The sequence below is a fragment of the Geotrypetes seraphini genome, chromosome 1 (genome assembly GCF_902459505.1).
Source record: "Geotrypetes seraphini chromosome 1, aGeoSer1.1, whole genome shotgun sequence".
Lineage (NCBI taxonomy): Eukaryota > Metazoa > Chordata > Amphibia > Gymnophiona > Dermophiidae > Geotrypetes > Geotrypetes seraphini.
Window position 1 is genome coordinate 259,009,109 of NC_047084.1, and position 19,869 is coordinate 259,028,977.

Genomic DNA, 19,869 nt, shown 5'->3' on the forward strand with positions numbered 1-19,869 from the left:
AATGTAATAATATTGTCATTTATAGCTAAAGACACATATGATCAAGAAACTGTTTTATTTTACTTTTGTGATTATGATAAACATACTGAGGGCCTCAAAATAGTACCTGGCGGGCCACCTGTGGCCCACGGGCCGCGAGTTTGAGACCACTGATACAACATATCAAGAAAAGCACTTCGAACATTCAAAAACAATCATTTCCCCCCCCCCCTTAACTAATAAAAAATACAAATGCATATAAACTTCCAATAATCTAGTTATAATAAATAATAGTGCTTTCCCACCCTGGATGTGTAAGGAAATCAGACAAAAATTAAAGGGAAATGACAACTATATCGAAGCAATAAAAGATGCCAATGGACCTCACACCAAGTTAAATGCATTACTATGCCCCAAAATTTCAGCATTCATTTTTTCATATTTCAAGTTCGCCCACCAGAAAGTAAAGTTAAGTCAATAATTCTTCCAATTGCGTGTTATCCTCAGCATGGCTATTCCCATTAAGAAAAGCCGGCATTTATAACAACCCATAGGGGGTTTAACATTTAATAGTGTTCCACAGATTATGACTTCATAAGTCAATGGAATTGATGACTCAAGTACAACATTAATTTGACCCCATATCAACTTCCAAAAATTAAGTATAAAAGGACAATAGAATCACAGATGATCCAAAGTCCCTATATCAATATGATAGTGCTGTTTTTGAAGTTTATTAGTTTTGCCGATTATAAATGGCCCCTGAGCCAGGCCTGATAATACCTGCTTGATATTTTGGGATGAGGTTTATTGCTTCATTTGATCTGAGCAGAAATAATTTTTCTCAAGATAGCAATTGAACTTGCCAAGAGACTTCCTAAGCCACAAACCATTGGCAGTATTTGGGGAGGGGATTTGCAAGAAGATTGATGAGAGTGCCCACTAGTAGCGATCAGACAGTTAGTTATGCTGTGATGTTAGACTCACCGGCTCAAGAGCCTGTCTGCTACATAATGAGCACATTGAGCCATGTGGAGAAGAACAATTTGCTAGCCACCCAACAACTCAGCCAAATGAAGGTGAAGGCCTTAGTGTGCCTGATCTACCAACTAAGTGAAAGAGACAGTTGTTACTACCAAACACCACCAAGAAATTTCTAGACTTTGATACCCATGATCCTTTGTGCCTTATCTACTTGCCAGAGTTATAGACCCCCATGGGATCTATCTCCATCCCCATCCTGTCCCCGCAAGTTCTGTCCCTATCCCTGATCCATCCCTGTAAGCTCTGTCCTCATCTGTACATGCCTCAAACACTCATGATTTTAAAGTGTTCAAGGCTTTGCAGATGAGGACAGAGCTTGCAGGGATGGGGAAGGTACAGGACGGGGATGGCGATAGGTCTAAACTGGAGAAAATATTTCTTCACATGATCTGTAATTAAACTCTGGAATTCTTTGCCAGAGAATGTGGTGAAATCAGTTAGCTTAGTGGGGTTTAAAAAAGGTTTGGCTAATTTCCTAAAAGAGAAGTCCATAGGCCATTATTGAAATGGCTTGGGGAAATCCACTGCTTATTCCTAGGATAAGCGGCATAGAATCTATTTTGCTACTTGGGATCTAGCTAGGTGCTTGGGGCCTGGGTTGGCCACTGTTGGAAACAGGACACTGAGCTTGATGGACCTTTGGTCTGTCTTAGTATAGCAATTCTTATGTTCTTATGTACTGCTTATCAAGTTATAGTGCTACTAGATGTATGCAGCTCTGTGCACAAACACATAAGAGACCCCGCTTGGCAGAGCTTATAATCTATTCAAAACACACTGGACAAATAAGGGACTAGAAAGTTACAGTTATTATGAAAATGATTAAACAACACGGGTACTGAACAAGTGAAAAAGGGATTAAGAGTTAAAAGCAGCCTTGCAAAGATGGCTTTTAGCCTAAATTTGAATAGAGCCAGATATGCAGCAAGATGTATTGATTCAGGTAGTCTATTTCAGCCATACAGCACAGTAAGAAAGAAAGTCTGGAATTGGCAGTGGAGGAGAAGAGTACAGATAAGAGTGACTTACCTGATAAATGGAGTTCCCAGGGAAAGGTGTAGGGAGAGATAAGAGTGCAGAGATACTGAAGAACTGTAGAATCAAACCACTTGCAAATCAATAAGAAGCTGTTTGGATTGTACTGTAAATAGAAACAGATAAGGAGTCAATGAAATTACTTGGAGAGGGACACTGATGGAAGATAATTCATGCAGTAGAATTTTGAACAGATTGAAGGGGAGAGAGATCGTATAGTGAGAGACCTGTATAAGCAGGAGATGATGAGAGTATGGATAAGGGTTTTGGTAGTGCATTCAGAACGGAAAGGAAAGAAAAGAAAGAAATGCCAGATTTTAGCAGTATGTTGCATATGTGCAGAGAAAGATAGAGAGGAGTCAAAGAAGACCCCAAGTTATGAGATGATGTAAAAGGAAAATGGCAATGATAGTAATAATGGGTCAGATGGGGTGCCGACAATGCTTTTGAGCTCAGCCCTGGTATATTTCCAGACAAGGTATATGGACTGTATCTCACCTTTGTTCACCCTGAGGCTATGTCTGAGAATAGCACCCCATGCTGCAGCCATATGAGAGGAAGTCATCTGGAGCAAGAGCGGGCAAGGGTGTGGAGGCACATTTGCAGTTAAGATCTGATCATCATATTCTGGAATTATTGCTAAAAGTGAGTGAGGACAGCTCTGACCAGACCTAGGTGAGTAAGGGAGTTTCCCAGGGGCTGCTCAAGAATTGGTAAGGATGGGATAAAAATCCCAGAAGGCTGCCACAAAGCTCTTCCAATCCCTTATAGCAGCCATTTTTGACCTAGTCCCATCGGGTTTTCAGGATATCCACAATGAATAGGCATGAGATAGATTTGCATGCAAATGTAATTTATGAATATTCATTGTGGCTATCCTAAAAATCCGATGGGACTTTGTGTGCTCCAAGAACTGGAATGGGCATGGTTGCCTTTATAGCCATCACCATTGCTACTGTAGATATAGGGGTGTAGGTACCTAGCCTGCTGGTGCCAAGCAAAGTGTTACTGAGCATTAAGAACATAAGAAGTTGCCTCCACTGGGTCAGACCAGAGGTCCATCACGCCCAGCGATCCGCTCCCACGGCGGCCCATCAGATCTGTGACCTGTGAAGTGGTTTCTGACCATTTCTATAACCTACCTCTAGTTCTATCTGTACCCCTCAATCCCCTTATCCTTTAGGAACCTATGCAAACCTTCCTTGAACCCCTGTAATGTGCTCTGGCCTATCACATCCTCCGGAAGCGCGGTCCATGTGTCCACCACCCTCTGGATAAAAAAGAACTTCCTAGCATTTGTTCTAAACCTGTCCCCTTTCAATTTCTCCGAGTGACCCCTAGTACTTGTGGTTCCCCACAGTCTGAAGAATCTATCCCTGTCTACCTTCTCTATGCCCTTTAGGATTTTGAAGGTTTCTATCATGTCTCCTCTAAGTCTCCGCTTTTCCAGGGAGAACAACCCCAGCATTTTCAACCTGTCAGCGTATGAATAATTTTCCATACCTTTTATCAGTTTAGTCGCACTTCTCTGGACCCCCCTCAAGTACTGCCATGTCCTTCTTGAGGTGCGGCAACCAGTACTGGACACAGTACTCCAGATGTGGGCGCACCATTGCATGATACAGCGGCATGATGACTTCCTTCGTCCTGGTTGTGATACCCTTTTTAATGATACCCAACATTCTGTTCGCTTTCTTTGAGGCTGTCGCACACTGTGCCGATGTTTTCAATGTTGAGTCCACCATCACCCTCAGGTCTCTTTCAAGATTGCTCACCCCTAGCAATGATCCCCCCATTTTGTAGCTGAACATCGGGTTCTTTTTCCCTACATGCATGACCTTGCATTTCTCTACGTTAAAACTCAATTGCCACTTTTTTGCCCATTCTTCCAGTCTTCCGTGCTTCTAACCCTGCTGCAGAGTTTGGTGTCATCAGCAAATTTGATAACCTCACATTTTGCACCCGTCTCCAGGTCGTTAATAAATATATTGAACAGGAGAGGTCCCAGCACCGACCCCTGTGGAACTCGGCTCGTGACCCATTGCCAGTCTGAGTATTGGCCCTTTACTCCAACCCTCTGTTTCCTGCCTGCCAACCAGTGCTTGATCCATCGGTAGACATCCCCTTGCACCCCGTGGTTCCACAGCTTTTTAAGTAGCCGTTCGTGAGGTACCTTGTCGAAGGCTTTTTGGAAGTAAATGATGTCTATGGATTCCCCCTTATCCATCTGGCTGTTTATTCCCTCAAAGAAGTACAGTAAGTTTGTGAGGCACGACCTTCCCTTGCAGAAGCCGTGCTGGCTCGCCTTTAGTTGTCCCTTGTTTTCTATGTGTTCGCAGATTGTGTCCTTTACCAGTGCTTCCATCATCTTTCCCGGAACCGAGGTCAAGCTCACCGGCCTGTAGTTTCCCGGGTCACCCCTTGATCCCTTCTTAAAGATGGGCGTGCCATTTGCTATTTTCCAGTCCTCTGGGATCTCCCCAGTCTTCATGGATAGATTACATATTTGACGAAGTGTTTCCGCTATTTCGTTTCTCAGTTCTTTTATTACCCTTGGGTGGATGCTGTCCGGACCTGGTGACTTGTCGCACTTTAGTCTGTCTATCTGTCGGAGTACATCTTCTCGGCTCGCCTCTAGTTGGACCAGCTTTTCATCGTGGTCTCCGTTTATAATCTCCTCGGGTTCTGGGATATTGGATGTGTCCTCTCTCGTGAAGACTGACGAGAAGAATTTGTTTAACCTGTCAGCTATCTCTTTTTCCTCCTTTATCACTCTTTTCCTGTCTCCGTCGTCCAGTGGTCCCACTTCCTCTCTGGCTGGTTGTTTCCCTTTCACATACCTGAAGAAGGATTTGAAGTTTCTTGCTTCTCCCGCCAGTCTTTCCTCATATTCTCTCTTTGCTTTCCTGACCTCTCTATGGCATTAATAGAGAGTGGTCAAGAGACAGACTGTGGCTGGGAAATCCAAAGAAGAGACAGTTACACCAACACGCAAGTGTGCAAACTTTGCAGAAGCTGAAGAGGAATTTATGATATTGTCAGGGCCTAGTGAAGTGGTGGTCAAGACCCCCTCAGATAGAGTGAGGCTCATTTTTAAAGCAGTTAGATACACAAAGTACCGTACCTTTGTGTGTCTAAGTCAGGGGTCTCCAAAGTCCCTCCTCGGGGGCCGAATCCAGCCTGGTTTTCGGGATTTCCCCAATGAATATGCATTGAAAGCAGTACATGCACATCGATCTCATGCATATTCATTGAGGAAATCCCAAAAACCTGACTGGATTCGGCCCTCGAGGAGGCACTTTGGAGACCTCTGGTCTAAGTGCTTTGTAAATGAGCCCCATTGTCTCCTATAGAGGTGGCCATTACTAGTGCACAAATAGGTAAAAAATCCAGGACTGCTTTCACTGCACTACTTAATCGTTGCCGCACACATTACAAGTAACATGTATTAAGAAAAACAGAGATGCATATGTTTGTATCACTTAGGTTCTCTTTTACTAAGCTGTGATAGAGGTTTCTCCTGTGGTCTGGGGTGCTAAATGCTCTGATGCTCATAGGAATTCTATGAGCATTGGAGCAGTGTTGGAGTATTTAGCCCTCTGGCCTGTGGTACAAACCTCTACTGGGGCTTAGTAAAACGTGGGGGAGGGGTGTAATAGGATATGCTGATTTATTTAGTTTGCATAAAATAGTGTGTTCAATTTATTACTATGTGGATTTGTCCTCAGTTCTGCTGTAAATTGCTGTACATGACCTCAAGAGTTGTAAATGTTTTTGAATAAATGTTACAGATAATTTATACCATGGAATTCCAATGTAGATAAAAGCTTATCTACCTCACAAAAAAAAAAAACAAATGAAAAATAATTTTTCCCTTAAGTTCTCTTGTAAGTGTGTAATTAAATATAAATATGTTTATTTAAATACTGCTTACAGCCTAACTGGTTTACATTCAGGTACTGAAGTATTTTTCCCTACTTGTCCTGGTAGGCTTATACACTGTACCTGCGGCAGTGGGGTATTAGGTGACTTGCAGGGGCTCACAAGGAGCATTATGGGAGTTGAACTTATAGCCTCAGGCTGCTGAGGCTGTGGCTCTAACCATTGTGCCACACACGCCCCACTCTCTTTGAACCACCCCAGTTGATATCCATTCTGGCTGCTAAGCAGTTGGGGGTACAATTCAATAAAAGGCGCTAAAACTGTGGTGCCAACATTTGGGTGCTCAGCTAGCATTCTATAGCAACACAACACATGTGTGCACTAGGATTCCAATGTATGTGTGTGTCCAAATTACTGGTGTCAAGAAGGCTTAATTAATTAGAGACAAAGGGCGCAGGCTTGGCCCATTACCTGATGTAAAGCCAGTAAGCAGAGCTTGTCACTAGAGAATGACACAGGGACAAATTTGTCCCCGTCCCCGCAGGAACTCAATTTCCCCATCCCGTCCCCGTGAGTTTTGTCGCTGTCCCTGCCCCCATTCCTGTAAGCTCTGCCTTAACCGCCCAAGCCTCGAACACTTATGATATTAAAGTGTTTGGGGCTTGTGCAGATGAGGACGGAGCTTGAAGGAATTGGGGCAGGGACAGGAAAAGAACTCACGGGGACAGGATGGGAAAATGAATCCCCATGTCATTCTCTACTTGTCACCATATTAACTCACCCAAAACAGCCAATTGACAGGAGATGGCATCAATCAGAGAGTATGTTTTCTCCCCTTAGTGGGGAGAGTGTGGCGCAGTGGTTAAAGCTACTGAGGTTGTGGGTTCAGACCCACACTGCACATTGTGACCTTAGGCAAGTCACTTAATCCCCCCACTGCCCCAGGTACATTAGATAGATTGTTAGCCCACCAGGACAAACAGGGAAAAAAGCTTAAGTACCTGAATAAATTCATGTAAACCATTCTGAGCTCCCTTGCATCTATAGTTAGGTACCTAATTGGCATTTAATTTATGGTACCCTATGTAGAATTACCCTCTTGGTGGGCTCTTCCCTTATCACCCCATATAATCATCTGCAATGTCATGGAATATGGGGATATTGGTCATCATTTTGTTTTTCTTTTTATTTGCTGGGTTTCTGGCTAATCATCTGAATTGGATCCTTTGTATATTTTCAGGACTATAGTGTTTTGATATTTTGGTTTTCTTCTTTAAATTGTTTGATACATAAGGAATTGTATTGCTCTTCAGTACACTTTTCTTTACAAGCTGTTGGCTAAATTTCTGTGAAAACCTTTGAATAAATATAAAATATATAAAAGGAAAAACTGGACCCAGTGGGAAAAGCAATCTATTTCACAGATGCTTATGGAAATATTTTACTTGCTTGAAAGTATGCTGATATGGATTGCGTAGCTATTTCATGTAATAGTGTTTAGCTTAGATGGCTTTCTTATTAACATACCCAATTCTTTCTGCTAGTATAGGTGACCAACAGCCCAACAGTCCAAGATACAAATTTAACTTCATTGCAGATGTAGTGGAGAAGATTGCTCCAGCGGTGGTTCACATTGAACTTTTCTTAAGGTAATGGTGTAGTTTAGCCAACTTCTCCGTGTGTTACATTATTGCCTGAATTATTATTTGTACTCCTCTGTCGTTATCATACTGTCCTCTACATGGCAGGCTTTCACAATAGAACCTCCTCAGCACTGCTCCTCTGTCACTAGGGCTCACTTCAGTGCAAGTAGCTGTCTTTTCCCCTTTCTGGGGATATGAATACATCACCTGAACAATACCCCCAGCTCTGTAAGTCCCTAGTAAGCAAAAAATAAAAAAATGAGTATCCTTCAGAACAGCATGATGGCTTTAAGATAATAAGGAGCTCTTAATCAAAAAATAAAGACTTTGAAAAACTGTCATGTCAGCACTTGAAAGTCCTAATCACTGGGATGTCCAAGTGTCGATTTTTGAAGCCGACTTTCTAGACATCTAGCGAGGCGTTTTGCCTGTTGTATATCCAGAGGTCTAGAGGGCATTTTGGGAGAAGTGTTTTAGGTGGGCTTTGGGTGGGTTAGACTTGGACATCTTGCAGTAGTAATCAAACCTTTCCCAGGACACCCTAGATAGAACTTAGACATTTTGGGCTAGACCTGTTTTAGAAGCATCTAAGGGCTCCTTTTACAAAGGCGCACTAGCAGTTTAACGCGCACTAAACTGCCGGACGCACTAGCCGCTACCGCCTCCTCTTGAGCAGGTGGTAGTTTTTGGCCAGCGCAGGGGTTAGCGCGTGATGAAAAGTTGCGCACATTAACCCCGCTAGCGCGCCTTTGTAAAAGGAACCCTAAGTGCCACAAAGGTATCCAAATTTACCAGATGACCACTGGAGGGATTAAATAATTTATTTATTCAATTTTCTTATTTTTTTTTAAATTCTTTATTGATTTGTAATCAAAAACAGTGTCATACAAATGAAAGAACAGAAGATATTCCACATATTACACTATTATCTATACAGGTAACATAAATATCATTCAATAATTTCATTTTCCTGCATATAATAATATCATAATATATCCTAATATACAATACAAATAAAGAATAAAATTATCCAAATATCACTATCAATATTTATTCCCCTCCCTCCAACCCCCCACCCCCTTGGATGTGTAAAGATAAATAAACCAAAGAAAAGAAGAGATATGATGAAAATACATTATTACGTTTTTACAAATTTAGTCAATGGGCTCCAAATTTTATTAAATACCTCACTAAAACCCTTGCATTCTGCGTTAATTTGTTAGTATCTGTATGTAGTACACACATTCACCCACCAAAATGTATAATTAATTCTATCATGGTTTTTCCAATTACTTGTAATCAATTGAATGGCTATACCTGTTAGGATCATAAATAGACGACTCTTATATTTATCTAGAGTGGGTTTCACATGCAAAATTGTTCCACAAATTATAGCCTCATATGACATTGGAAGATTTGAATCTAGTACTAAATTTATTTGTCCCCAAATTGACTTCCAATATATTAATATAAATGGACAAAAATACAACAGATGATCCAAAGTCCCTATACCAGTATGACAATGCCAGCATCTATTAGACTTAGAACTATCTATTTTATTTAATCGAACTGGGGTCCAGAAAATCCTATGTAACAAAAATAACCATGTTTGTCTCATAGATGCTGACGCTGTACATTTCAATCTATCAAGTCCAAATTCGTGGCCAACGAGACACAGAAATATACTGTTTTATCTCGATGCTCCAGATTTCTCTAAGTCTATTTTTTGGCTTTTATTCAAAAATCCAGAAATCAATTTGTACCACTGAGCAGCCTGATGACCTACTAAATCAGTTTGATAGCAAAGGATTTGCAGGCTAAAATATGTTTTAAAATTTTTCCATTCAGGGAACCCACTCTGAATAGCCTGCTTCAACTGCAACCATCTATATTGTTGAGATTTTAAAATTCCAAATGACTGTTGCAATTGTGAAAAATCAAGCAGATTTCCATTAGACATAATGTCATCTAATGTCTGAATACTTGCCTGCATCCAATTCTTCCAAGCGATCCCAGCACAGCCTATTTGAATCTTGGAGTTTAACCATAAGGACTGCAAAGTAGACTTTATTATGGGAACATAAGTTAACTTATCAATAAATTTAATTGTTTTCCATGTGTCCAATAAAATCACATTATCCTTAGCGTACCTAGGTATTTTAATACTTAATATATGAGACAGTCTCATCGGGGACATGATTTTCCACTCAAGATATAACCAGTCTGGGTGATGTTCTAAGAGCTCAGGGAGGATCCAATACATACCTTGACGCATTATATAAGCTTGATGATACCTATAAAAATTGGGAAAATTTACCCCACCCTCCACAATTGGTTTTTGTAGAGATACTAAAGCAATTCTTGCTTTCTTCCCTAGCCAAATAAATTTTGTCAATATAATATTTAACTTTTTGTAAAAGGACCCTTGAAAATAAATTGGTAACATACCCAGTTGGTAACAATTACCGGCAAGATCATCATTTTGACCGTTTGAACTCTCCCCCACCAAGACAAGTGTAAAGGGTTCCATTGCTCACACATCTCCGTGACTTTAATAATAATGATTTTTCATTTATTTTCATCGTTCCTTCCAATGTATTTTTAATCCATATACCTAAGTATTTAATACCATCCTCCTTCCAAATAAAAGGAAATTCATCAAATAATCCTTTCGTACAATGTACATTCAATGGAAGAATTTCTGATTTACTCCAGTTTATTTTGTAACCAGAGAATTTTCCAAATTTATTAATCAGTTCCAGTAAACATGGTATGGTAATTTCAGGACTTCTCAAATGAAACAAAATATCATCCTCATATGCAGAAACTTTGTATTCCCGACCTGCCCAAGGAATACCACAAATCTTCTCTGCTTGTTTAATATCCAACAGTAAGGGTTCTCTCCCAAGGGAGCTCAGAACAGTTTACATTAATCTATTCAGGTACTCAAGCATTTTTCCCTATCTATCCAGGCGGGCTCACAATCTGCCTAATGTACCTGGGGGGCAATAGGGGGATTAAGTGACTTGCCCAGAGTCACAAGGAGCAGCGTGGATTAGAACCCACAACCCCAGGGTGCTGAGGCTGTAGCTTTAACCTCTGCGCCACATACTCCTCAGTAATGACCCCCCCCCCACACACACACACACTCCCCCAGTGGTCACTAATCCCCCCCCCTTCAACCCCACGAAGATCTGAATGAAACCGTGCATACCTGTCTGTAGAACAGCAGTATGTGCTATGGGAAAGCATAGTAGAGCAGCATATGTGTCTTAAGTAGCCTGGTGGGTGGGCTAGTGAAGCATAGAGAGGAGGACCCAGGCCCATAAGCCACTCTAACCACTACATTTATGGTGAAAGTGTGAGCCCACCAAAACCCTACTCTGCTGCCATATAGGTGCCACCTGTAGCCACTTAGGCTATTGAGGTGGTAGACAGGTGGGCATAGTAGATTTGGGGGAGTTTTGGGCACTCACCATAAATTATAAGTGAGATATAATGAGATGTATAACTGGCAGCATTTATGTGAAGTTCACAGCAGTGCCTTCTAACGTGTCTCACTGCTCTATTGGGATGTGTATTTATAGACCATGTATAGCCTAAGCGGTTTACATTCAGGTACTCAAGTATTTCTCCCTATCTGTCCTGGTGGGCTCACAAGCTATCTAATGTACCTGGGGGCAATAGAGTGTTAAGTGACTTGCCCAGGGTCACAAGGAGCAGAGCTGGGCTTGAACCTGCAACCTCAGGGTGCTGAGGCTGCAGCCCTAACCACTAAGCCACTCCTCCACTCCATTACAGTATTGGCCAGTCCATTACAATCCTGGCCTGTCCCATGTCCAAATGGTCTGAGTTTGAACATTTTGAACTTGGACGTTTCTGTGGTCGATAATGAGGTATAAAGTTAGGCATTCTAAGTTTGGACATGATGTTAGCTAAGACATCCAAGTAGATGATTCCCCCCCCCCAAAAAAAAAAAAAAAAAGGATGTCTAGTGGTTCACCTTTCAAAAATGAGCCTTTGAATTTGGACGTCTAATGGGAAAAGTCCAAATCGGCTTAGACGTCCTTTTCGAAAATGGCTCTCCATGTCTCTTGCTTCAGACATCCCTTTTGACTCCTTGTGGATTTTCTGTACTTCTTCTCTATTTTCTTTCTTTTTGAACCTCTTACTCTTTAGGATTTTTTTCTGGTGCTGTCTGTACTAGACATGACATACACATTAATATTATTACTTTGATTTTCATGCATTTGCATTTCATCATGTATAAATTGAGAAATTTGCAATGTATCTGGAAAAAATTATATTGCAGTCAGTTTTATATATATATATATATAAGTGTGTTTGTTTTGGGGGGTAGGAGTATTTCCCTTACACAAATTGACTTATACAGTAGATCAGTGTTTTTCAACCGCTGTTCCGTGGCACACTAGTGTGCCGCGAGATGTTGCCTGGTGTGCCGTACGGTCAGGGCCGCCATCAGGGCAGTACCACCAGTCTAGGGAGAGGGGCGATCCGCCCCACGTGGACAGGAGAGAGCTGAACGGGGGACCTGCTGAGTTCAATACATCTCGAGCCGCGAGGCTCGTCTTCTGTTCCTGCCTGCCCTGCAGCTAACATATAGCCGATCGCAAGCGTTCCCCGATGTCAGCGCTGACGTCGGAGGGAGGGCTTAAGCAAAGCCTGCCCTCCGACGTCAGCGCTGACGTCGGAGAATACTTCCGTTCGGCTATTTGTGTGCGGCAGGGCAGACAGGAAGCAGAAGACAAGCCTCGCGGCTTGAGCTTCGTTTTGCTGAGAAAGTTGCAAAGATGGGCTGGTAGGCAAACACGGAACACAAAAGGGGGGAGGGAGTGCGTTTTGGACACAAGGCATGAACTTGGGAGAGAGGAAGGGAGGGAAAGAGATGCTGAGGTGGGGGAGGGAATGGGTTTTTGGACACAGAAGGCATGGACTTGGGAGAGAGGAAGGGAGGGAAAGAGATGCTGAGGTGGGGGAGGGAATGCGTTTTTGGACACAGAAGAAATGGACTTGGGAGAGAGGAAGGGAGGGAAAGAGATGCTGAGGTGGGGGAGGGAATGAGTGTTTGGACACAGAAGGCATGGACTTTGGAGAGAGGAAGGGAGGGAAAGAGATGGTTGTGTACACGGGGAATAGAAGAAAGGAGAATTTTTGGTCATAGGGAGGGAGTGAGGTACAGATAGTGGCATACCAGGGTGGGGGGGGCGGTCTGCCCCACCCCGGGTTTACATCCCAAGGGGGTACACAGCTGGCCACCCTCCAGTGTTGTCCCTAGGCCGGCAAACTGCGGCTCTTTAGCCACTTGGGTGCCACCGCCGCCAACGGTGTTGTTGGCGGTGGCAGCATTATAAAATACTTTCTTTGTGTTTATTTGATTCCTATTCAAGAGAATTACTTTATATATAGTCAATATAGGCACAGAGTTAAATTTTTTAACATTTTCTAATGGTGGTGTGCCTCGTGATTTTTTTCATGAAACAAGTGTGCCTTTGCCCAAAAAAGGTTGAAAAACACTGCAGTAGATGATGCTATGTAGTTGTTCTAACTGCAGAAACTTGTTTAAAAGTGGTTGTTTTTCACACAGGCATCCTTTGTTTGGTCGAAATGTCCCTTTATCAAGTGGATCAGGCTTCATTGGATCAGACTTGGGTTTAATTGTGACCAACGCTCATGTGGTATCAAGTAGCAATTCCATATCAGGTCGACAACAGTTGAAAGTACAGCTACACAATGGAGACACCTATGAAGCAACCATCAAAGACATTGACAAAAAATCAGACATAGCAACAATAAAAATCAACCCAAAAGTAAGTAGCTTGTTCTTCACTTAGCAATACGCATAGCACTTCACTTAGCAATACGCATAGCACACCCTTACGCACGCCTTTTCTGTGCGCGAAACCCATTTCTAGCATAGTCCACCAAAAGGACTGTTTTTAGTTTGTTTCATTATGGCCATGTGCTAATGTTAGCATTAACATGCAGCTGTTGCAAAAAATTACTGCAGGAGCACTTACCACCACATATTTAGATGGCAGTTAGGGCTCCCATTTAAACTGTGGCTAACCAGTTAGCACACGGTAATGTAAATAGCGCTAACTAGTTAGTGCAGGAATACCTACTCTCCACCCTTGACATGCCCCGTTAGAAAATACCATAAAAAATAATTACCATGTGACCAGAGTGATGCATTTTGGGAGTAGAAATCCAAGGGAACCGTATATGCTGAGAGGTGAGCCTGATAAGCACAGATGGAGAAAGGTACCCTGGGGGTGATAGTGTCTGAGGATCTGAAGGCAAGGAAACAGTGCGACAAAGCAGTGGTTATAGCCTGAAGAATGCTGGGCTGTATAGAAAAAGGCATAACCAGCAGAAGAAAGGAGGCGTTGATGCCTCTGTACAGGTCATTGGTGAGGCCCCACCTGGAGTACAATTTTGAATGCTGTATCTGGCTGAGGATGTAAAAAGACTTGAAAACACCCTCCAGGAATTCAAGACAAAGTTAGACAAGTTCCTGCTGAGCAAGAACGGGCGCTGGTAGGGCTAGTCTCGGTTAGGGTGCTGGTCTTTGACCAGAGGGCCACCGTGTGAGCAGACTGCTGGGCATGATGGACCACTGGTCTGACCCAGCAGCGGCAATTCTTAAATGGTCCAGAGAAAAACAACAAAAATGATATGGGGTGTGCGCCACAAGACGTACAAGAAGAGATTGGAAAATCTGAATATGTATAATTTAGAGGAGAGGAGGGACAGGGGAGTTATGATACAGACATTTAAATACTTGAAAGATATTAATATAGAAACAAATCTTCTCCAGAGAAAGGAAAATGGGACAACTAGAGGGTATGAATGTCAGATGGCAGACTTAGAAGTAATTTAGGAAATTATTTTTCATGGAGAGGGTGGAATGCCCTCTCAAAGAAGGTGATGGAGATGAAAACAGTGATGGAATTCAAAAAAGCGTGGGACAAACACAGAGGATCTCTAATTAGAAAATGAATAGAAACATGATGGCAGAAATGGTATAAAACAAACTAAGGCCGGTACTGGACATCCCATTTATGGTGATTTAGTTTAGAATGAGCTGGGGAGGGCTTTGATAAAATCTCCAGTGACACGATGGTTAGGATAGGCTGGAGTGGGCTTCAGTGGCAAATCCAGCAGTGGGAATGTAAAGATAGCACTGGGCGGACTTCTTTAGTCTATTGTCCAGAAATATTAAAGAAAAGACAATTTAACCATGAATATACTGTATAATGAGTGTGACATTTGGGCAGTCTGGATGGATCGTTCAGGTCTTTATCTGCTGTCATTTACTATGTTATGTACTTAACGCATGCACACATCCCAAAACTAATGTGGAATGTTTTAGTGTTCCCTGTATTAGGCTGTTTTTGTTGTGTTAAGCACAGGTTAGCATAAATACAGCTTGGTGAAAGGGATCCTTAGTCTGAAACAGGTCTTGGGTTTTATTTTAGGTATTTTATAAACTCCAGGTGGTCCGGCAGCTCAAAAATATCCAGCCTGGACACATCACAGGATAATTTAACCAGCAGCGATCAGCATGTAAAAACACGCTGAGTGCCACCAGCTAAATATCAGGGGGCCTGAAAAGATGTTTTTATGATCTAATGTGTTATAAAAAACAAATTCAGAATATTTCAGTGACTTTGTACTGTGACTTTTTCCACCTCCTTTATTTGCATGCATGATGTTGTTTATTCACTGAGAGGAGACAATTTGGAAGTCTGTGTTGTGCAACTGGCAGTTCCCGCTTTCTCTTTTGATTTGATGTAGAGCTTGATTTGTAGATAAAAAGGAAATAGAACTGTGAATTCAGGAAAGGGAGTGAGCCATGGGTAGGAACAACAGAAGGGGAGTGGCTGGATTGTAGGGACTGTTCTCTGCTTAGTTCCATGCTCCTCCCCTCCTCTTTCCTGAAGGCTGTCTGGAAGGCAGGGTCTGGAGTAAAATGCCTGTGCTGCTCTGGAGTTTGAAAAGAAGTGGTAGAACTACATTCCAGACCTTTCCCCCAGAAATGAAGCCATGCTTGTGCGTAAAATAAAGATACACTTCTCCCTCCATATTCACGGTTTCAGCATTCGTGGTTTCGATTATTCATGGTTTTTAGCTTGCTGGCTCCTCCCCCCAAATTACATCAGCTTGCATAGAGAAATCACTGATTCCATGCATTTACAGAGAAAATCACTGATTCCCAGCACTTTCTTCACCGTATTTTGCCTCTCCTTCAGGAACAGGCCAGGTCTCCCACCATGTTATTCGCGGTTTCACCACATTCACAATGGTTTTTAATAGAAAACATCGAATAACATATGAAAAAGTTATTCGCGGTTTTTCTGTATTTGCGTTTCTGTTAATCCCCTATCACAGCAAATACGGAGGGAGAAGTGTATTTACTTACACCAAATAAGTGCCTTTCTGGTTCCTGAAAATAGGCACCCCTTTATAGAATTAACCTCTGTACAATGGCGTTTTAAGGGGTTTTGTGGATCACATTGGGTGACGTCTTGTTGGGGGCACCAGCACCTCTCTGTCCCCCCAGGCCACGCTTGAGCCCTCTCTTCCCCCCCCCCCCCCCCCAATATCTCTTTACAATCATCGCTAGCATGAGCAGCTACTCTAGTCTGTTGCTCGCGCAGGCCTGGCTCCCTCTGAAATCACTTCTGGGTCAAGGGCCAGGAAGTGACATCAAAGGGAAAGCTAGCTTGAGCAGCAGGTGGAGAAGCTGCTTGCCCTGGCAAAGTTTTAGAGGTATGGGGGTGGGAAGAGACAGCGTGAGTGTGGAGTGGGGGTGCGGAAGGAGAGGGGCGGAAAGGAGGACACAAGGGGGGGGGGTTGGTATGGAAAGTTCCTCCCACCCTTGCTACACCACTGCCTCTGTATATGTATTTTTTATACATATAAGATGGGAAATTTTCAAGAAGCATATTTACACAGGCAAAATACTTTCTACCTGAATAAATTGCTTTGAAAATTGCCACCTTAAAAAATAGGGCTCCTTTTACTAAATGGCACTAGAGGTTTTTAGAACGGGCTGGTGAGGTAAATGCCTTGACCCTCATAGAATTCCTTTGAGTGTCGGAGCGTTTACCTCTAGCTAAAAACCTCTAGCGCTTTTTAGTAAAACCCAGCAATAGTTATTTACAACAGTGCAAGTATACAATGTGAATTTTTTAAATTTCAGATGGCTTTGTAAGTGTGTTGGCTTGTTTCTCTCTCTCTCTCTCTGTGCACATGAAAATGCTACAAGAGGAACTCTGTCTGAACCTAGAGCTATTGCAGCTTCATTTCTTATCATTTGTTACAAGCAGTCTGGCAAATACACTACAAAACACTGAGAACCTGAAGTCAAATATCCATGCCAGAGGTTCCTTAAGCCAAAGCAAAGCTTGTCCAGACTGTGATCTTGCTTCACCAATGCCAGCTTTCTGGGTTCTTTACCCTGGGGATATTCCCTCTCTGCAGGAATATAGATGGATTTAAAGCACCCTGCTTGTTTCCAGTAGCTCCAGGTCTTTAGAAGCCATTTCTCTGTCCATCCCCAGTCTCTTCACATGACATTTCCTCTTTTAAGCTGTAAGAGATACGGCTTTCCACATGATTCAACACCTTTATGTTAATTTTTAAAAGGAGTTTTGCAGGTCTTCTAAAGGGACCCTTTAAGGTAGGGCTACCTCCCTGGACTCTATTAATTACTGTAATTAATTTAGCATTTAATATACTGCCATCATAGCAGAGTTCAAGATGGTGTGCAGGCTTAAAAACTGAGCAGCAGGAACACACAAAACAAACAATATAGACAGACCATACAGCCAGGACTAAATTAAATTTGGAAAATGGATGAGTTACAAAATATCAAGTACCCTTAGACATTCAAACATGTAATTAGTTTAGTGGAATACAAAAAGACCATGAAAGGGTAAAAGGAGGACCTACTAGTGTGTCAGCCATGGCTAAAGTAACTATTTGGAAACCCAGGAAAATAACCAGGTCTTAAGGACAAATATAACTTCTTTTTTAATTATTGTGTGCCAAGGCCTACCAGCATTGCAGTCCTTAGGAACACAGCAAGACAGGCCAAAACATGTCAAGTGAGATGAGTCCAGCCCTATACTAGTAACAGAAGGGATGACAAAGAGGTTAGGTTACTATTAGATAATCTGAAGGAAAGAACTCAAACATGAAATTGCTGATCTGTTGTTAGTGATCTGTAACCAGTCGCTAAAATCATCTTTAGTCGATTTCCTTGTAAATGTTTTGTTTCTTATCATGGAAACAAATACACTTCCCCCTCCGAATCTGCGGTTTCAGCATCCGCGGATTCGGTTATTTGGGATTTTAAAACAAAAAAAAAACATTTTAATTGTTTGGGCTATTGTAAGCCCTTTAATCCCCACTTAAGCCTTACCTGGTGGTCTAGTGGGTTTTTGGGGCAGGAGCAATCTTCCCACGCTCCTGCCCCGTGCAGATCGCTCATAGGAAATGGCTGCCTTGAGCTCCCGTAGTCTCTCGAGACTACAACGGGAGCTCAAGGCAGCCATTTCCTTTGAGCGATCTGCATGGGGCAGGAGCGTGGGAAGATCGCTCCTGCCCCGAAAACCCGCCAGACCACCAGGTAAGACTTAAGAGGTGGGGGGGGGGGGGCTTACAGGGCTTGAAATAGCCAGGGGGAAGCGGGGGATAGGTGCAGAACAGGCCCGAATATTATTCCTAACCCCCGTGGATTTTGAAACTTTTTCTCCCCTTCAGGTGGACTATGTTAGATTATATTTTTCTTCTTTAAATTTTGTTCAGTTGTATGGACTGTTTGATGCCTGTATTTCAGTAATTTTTTCACTGTGGTCTATGTCATAAATTGAAAAGATTAAAAAAAAAAAAAAAGTCATCTATAGTACCTGAAGATTGGAGGGTGGCCAATGTTACGCTGATCTTTAAAAAGGGTTCTGGGGGAGATCTGGGAAATTACAGACCAGTAAGTTTGACTTCAGTGCTGGGCAAAATAGTGGAAACAATTATAGAAATTAAAATTGTAGTGCTGTAATGTGGACTTGGCGTAAGATTTATTTTGAAATTGTAAGTTTTATTTTTTTTCCTTCAGCTTTTCCTGATCTTTGTTATTGATGTAATAAATATTAATAAAATATGGAAAAAAAAAATTTGTAGTGCTGCATAGCCAGTTACCCACTGATATTCAGTGGGAGATAATCGACTATCTCCTGCTGAATATCTGGTGTGCTGGATTAGCTGATGACCAGCTACGTTGCACAACATAATTGGTTGCCGCCAATATTCATTGTCTGGCTGGCATGCAGCTAGATAGACCCGCCTTAAAGGTGGGTCTGTCTTTGGCTACTAGGCCTTAGGTGACCAGCTGATGAATATTGGCTTGGCTGGCTAAGTCTGCAGCAGTGACCTTTGACTCGGATATTCAATGCTGGTGGCTGGATATGGCCCCGGCAATGAATATCTGGGATAGCCACAGACTTTGGAAAGTAGCCAGGCTGCTTCTCGCTGTTTTAATATTGGGCCCAATGAGTTTCTGAAACTCAGATTGGATAAGGGAGAAAAAGATGATTAGAACCTACGCCCCTACGCCCATGGGCAGCCCTAGGACTGAAGGGTGGAGATATCAAGAGAGGGAAAGAATGATTTGGTAGTGGTCCCTTGCAGGTTGTTTAACTTTTGTACTAGAACCCAAGCAAAAGAATCTGGAGAAGACTGGGGAAGATAGCCTGAGGGTTGTTTCTGAGAGCAGAGTTGTCTAACAGTGAGGAACAGATTCTGGGAGTAATTCTGGAAGATTGAGTATACCAAGTTATAAAGCTTAATTTTGCTTAATGTGACCAATTATGAGTTTTTTTTATTTTTTTTCCAAATTATTCTTTATTAATGCTTATTAAAACATACAAGAAAAACACAAACAATATCTGAATCAATTTAACAAGTTACAATAATTTGTTATATTATTTGTGGGCTTATTTCCCACCAAATCCTCCAGAGTGGAGTTTGGGTCGGGTTACAACAAATTGGCAAAGCAGATTACAGCACATAGACAAGACGGGTTACAATAAATGGTTATATCAACATGATCACTTATATAACAATAGAGTTGTATTTTAATGTACAGTAATTTATTTGAGATGTAAAGTGTACGTTTTGGGTGTCTGGTTTTTCTTGACAATAGATTTCTAAGTGTGTTGGGTTCATGAATGATGTGTTTACATGATGTTCCTGAGTATATGAT

The 19,869-nt window shown here is 42.1% G+C and overlaps 1 protein-coding gene across 1 annotated transcript in view; it reads left to right on the forward strand.

Annotated features, from left to right (window-relative positions):
• The window catches only part of HTRA3 (HtrA serine peptidase 3), a 99,348-nt gene that overhangs the window by 19,115 nt on the left and 60,364 nt on the right, over positions 1 to 19,869 (forward strand). Inside the window, exons 2-3 of the mRNA XM_033950097.1 lie at positions 7,490 to 7,589; positions 13,189 to 13,411. Of these exons, the coding sequence (XP_033805988.1) occupies positions 7,490 to 7,589; positions 13,189 to 13,411 (323 nt within the window). The remainder of the gene's footprint in view (positions 1 to 7,489; positions 7,590 to 13,188; positions 13,412 to 19,869) is intronic.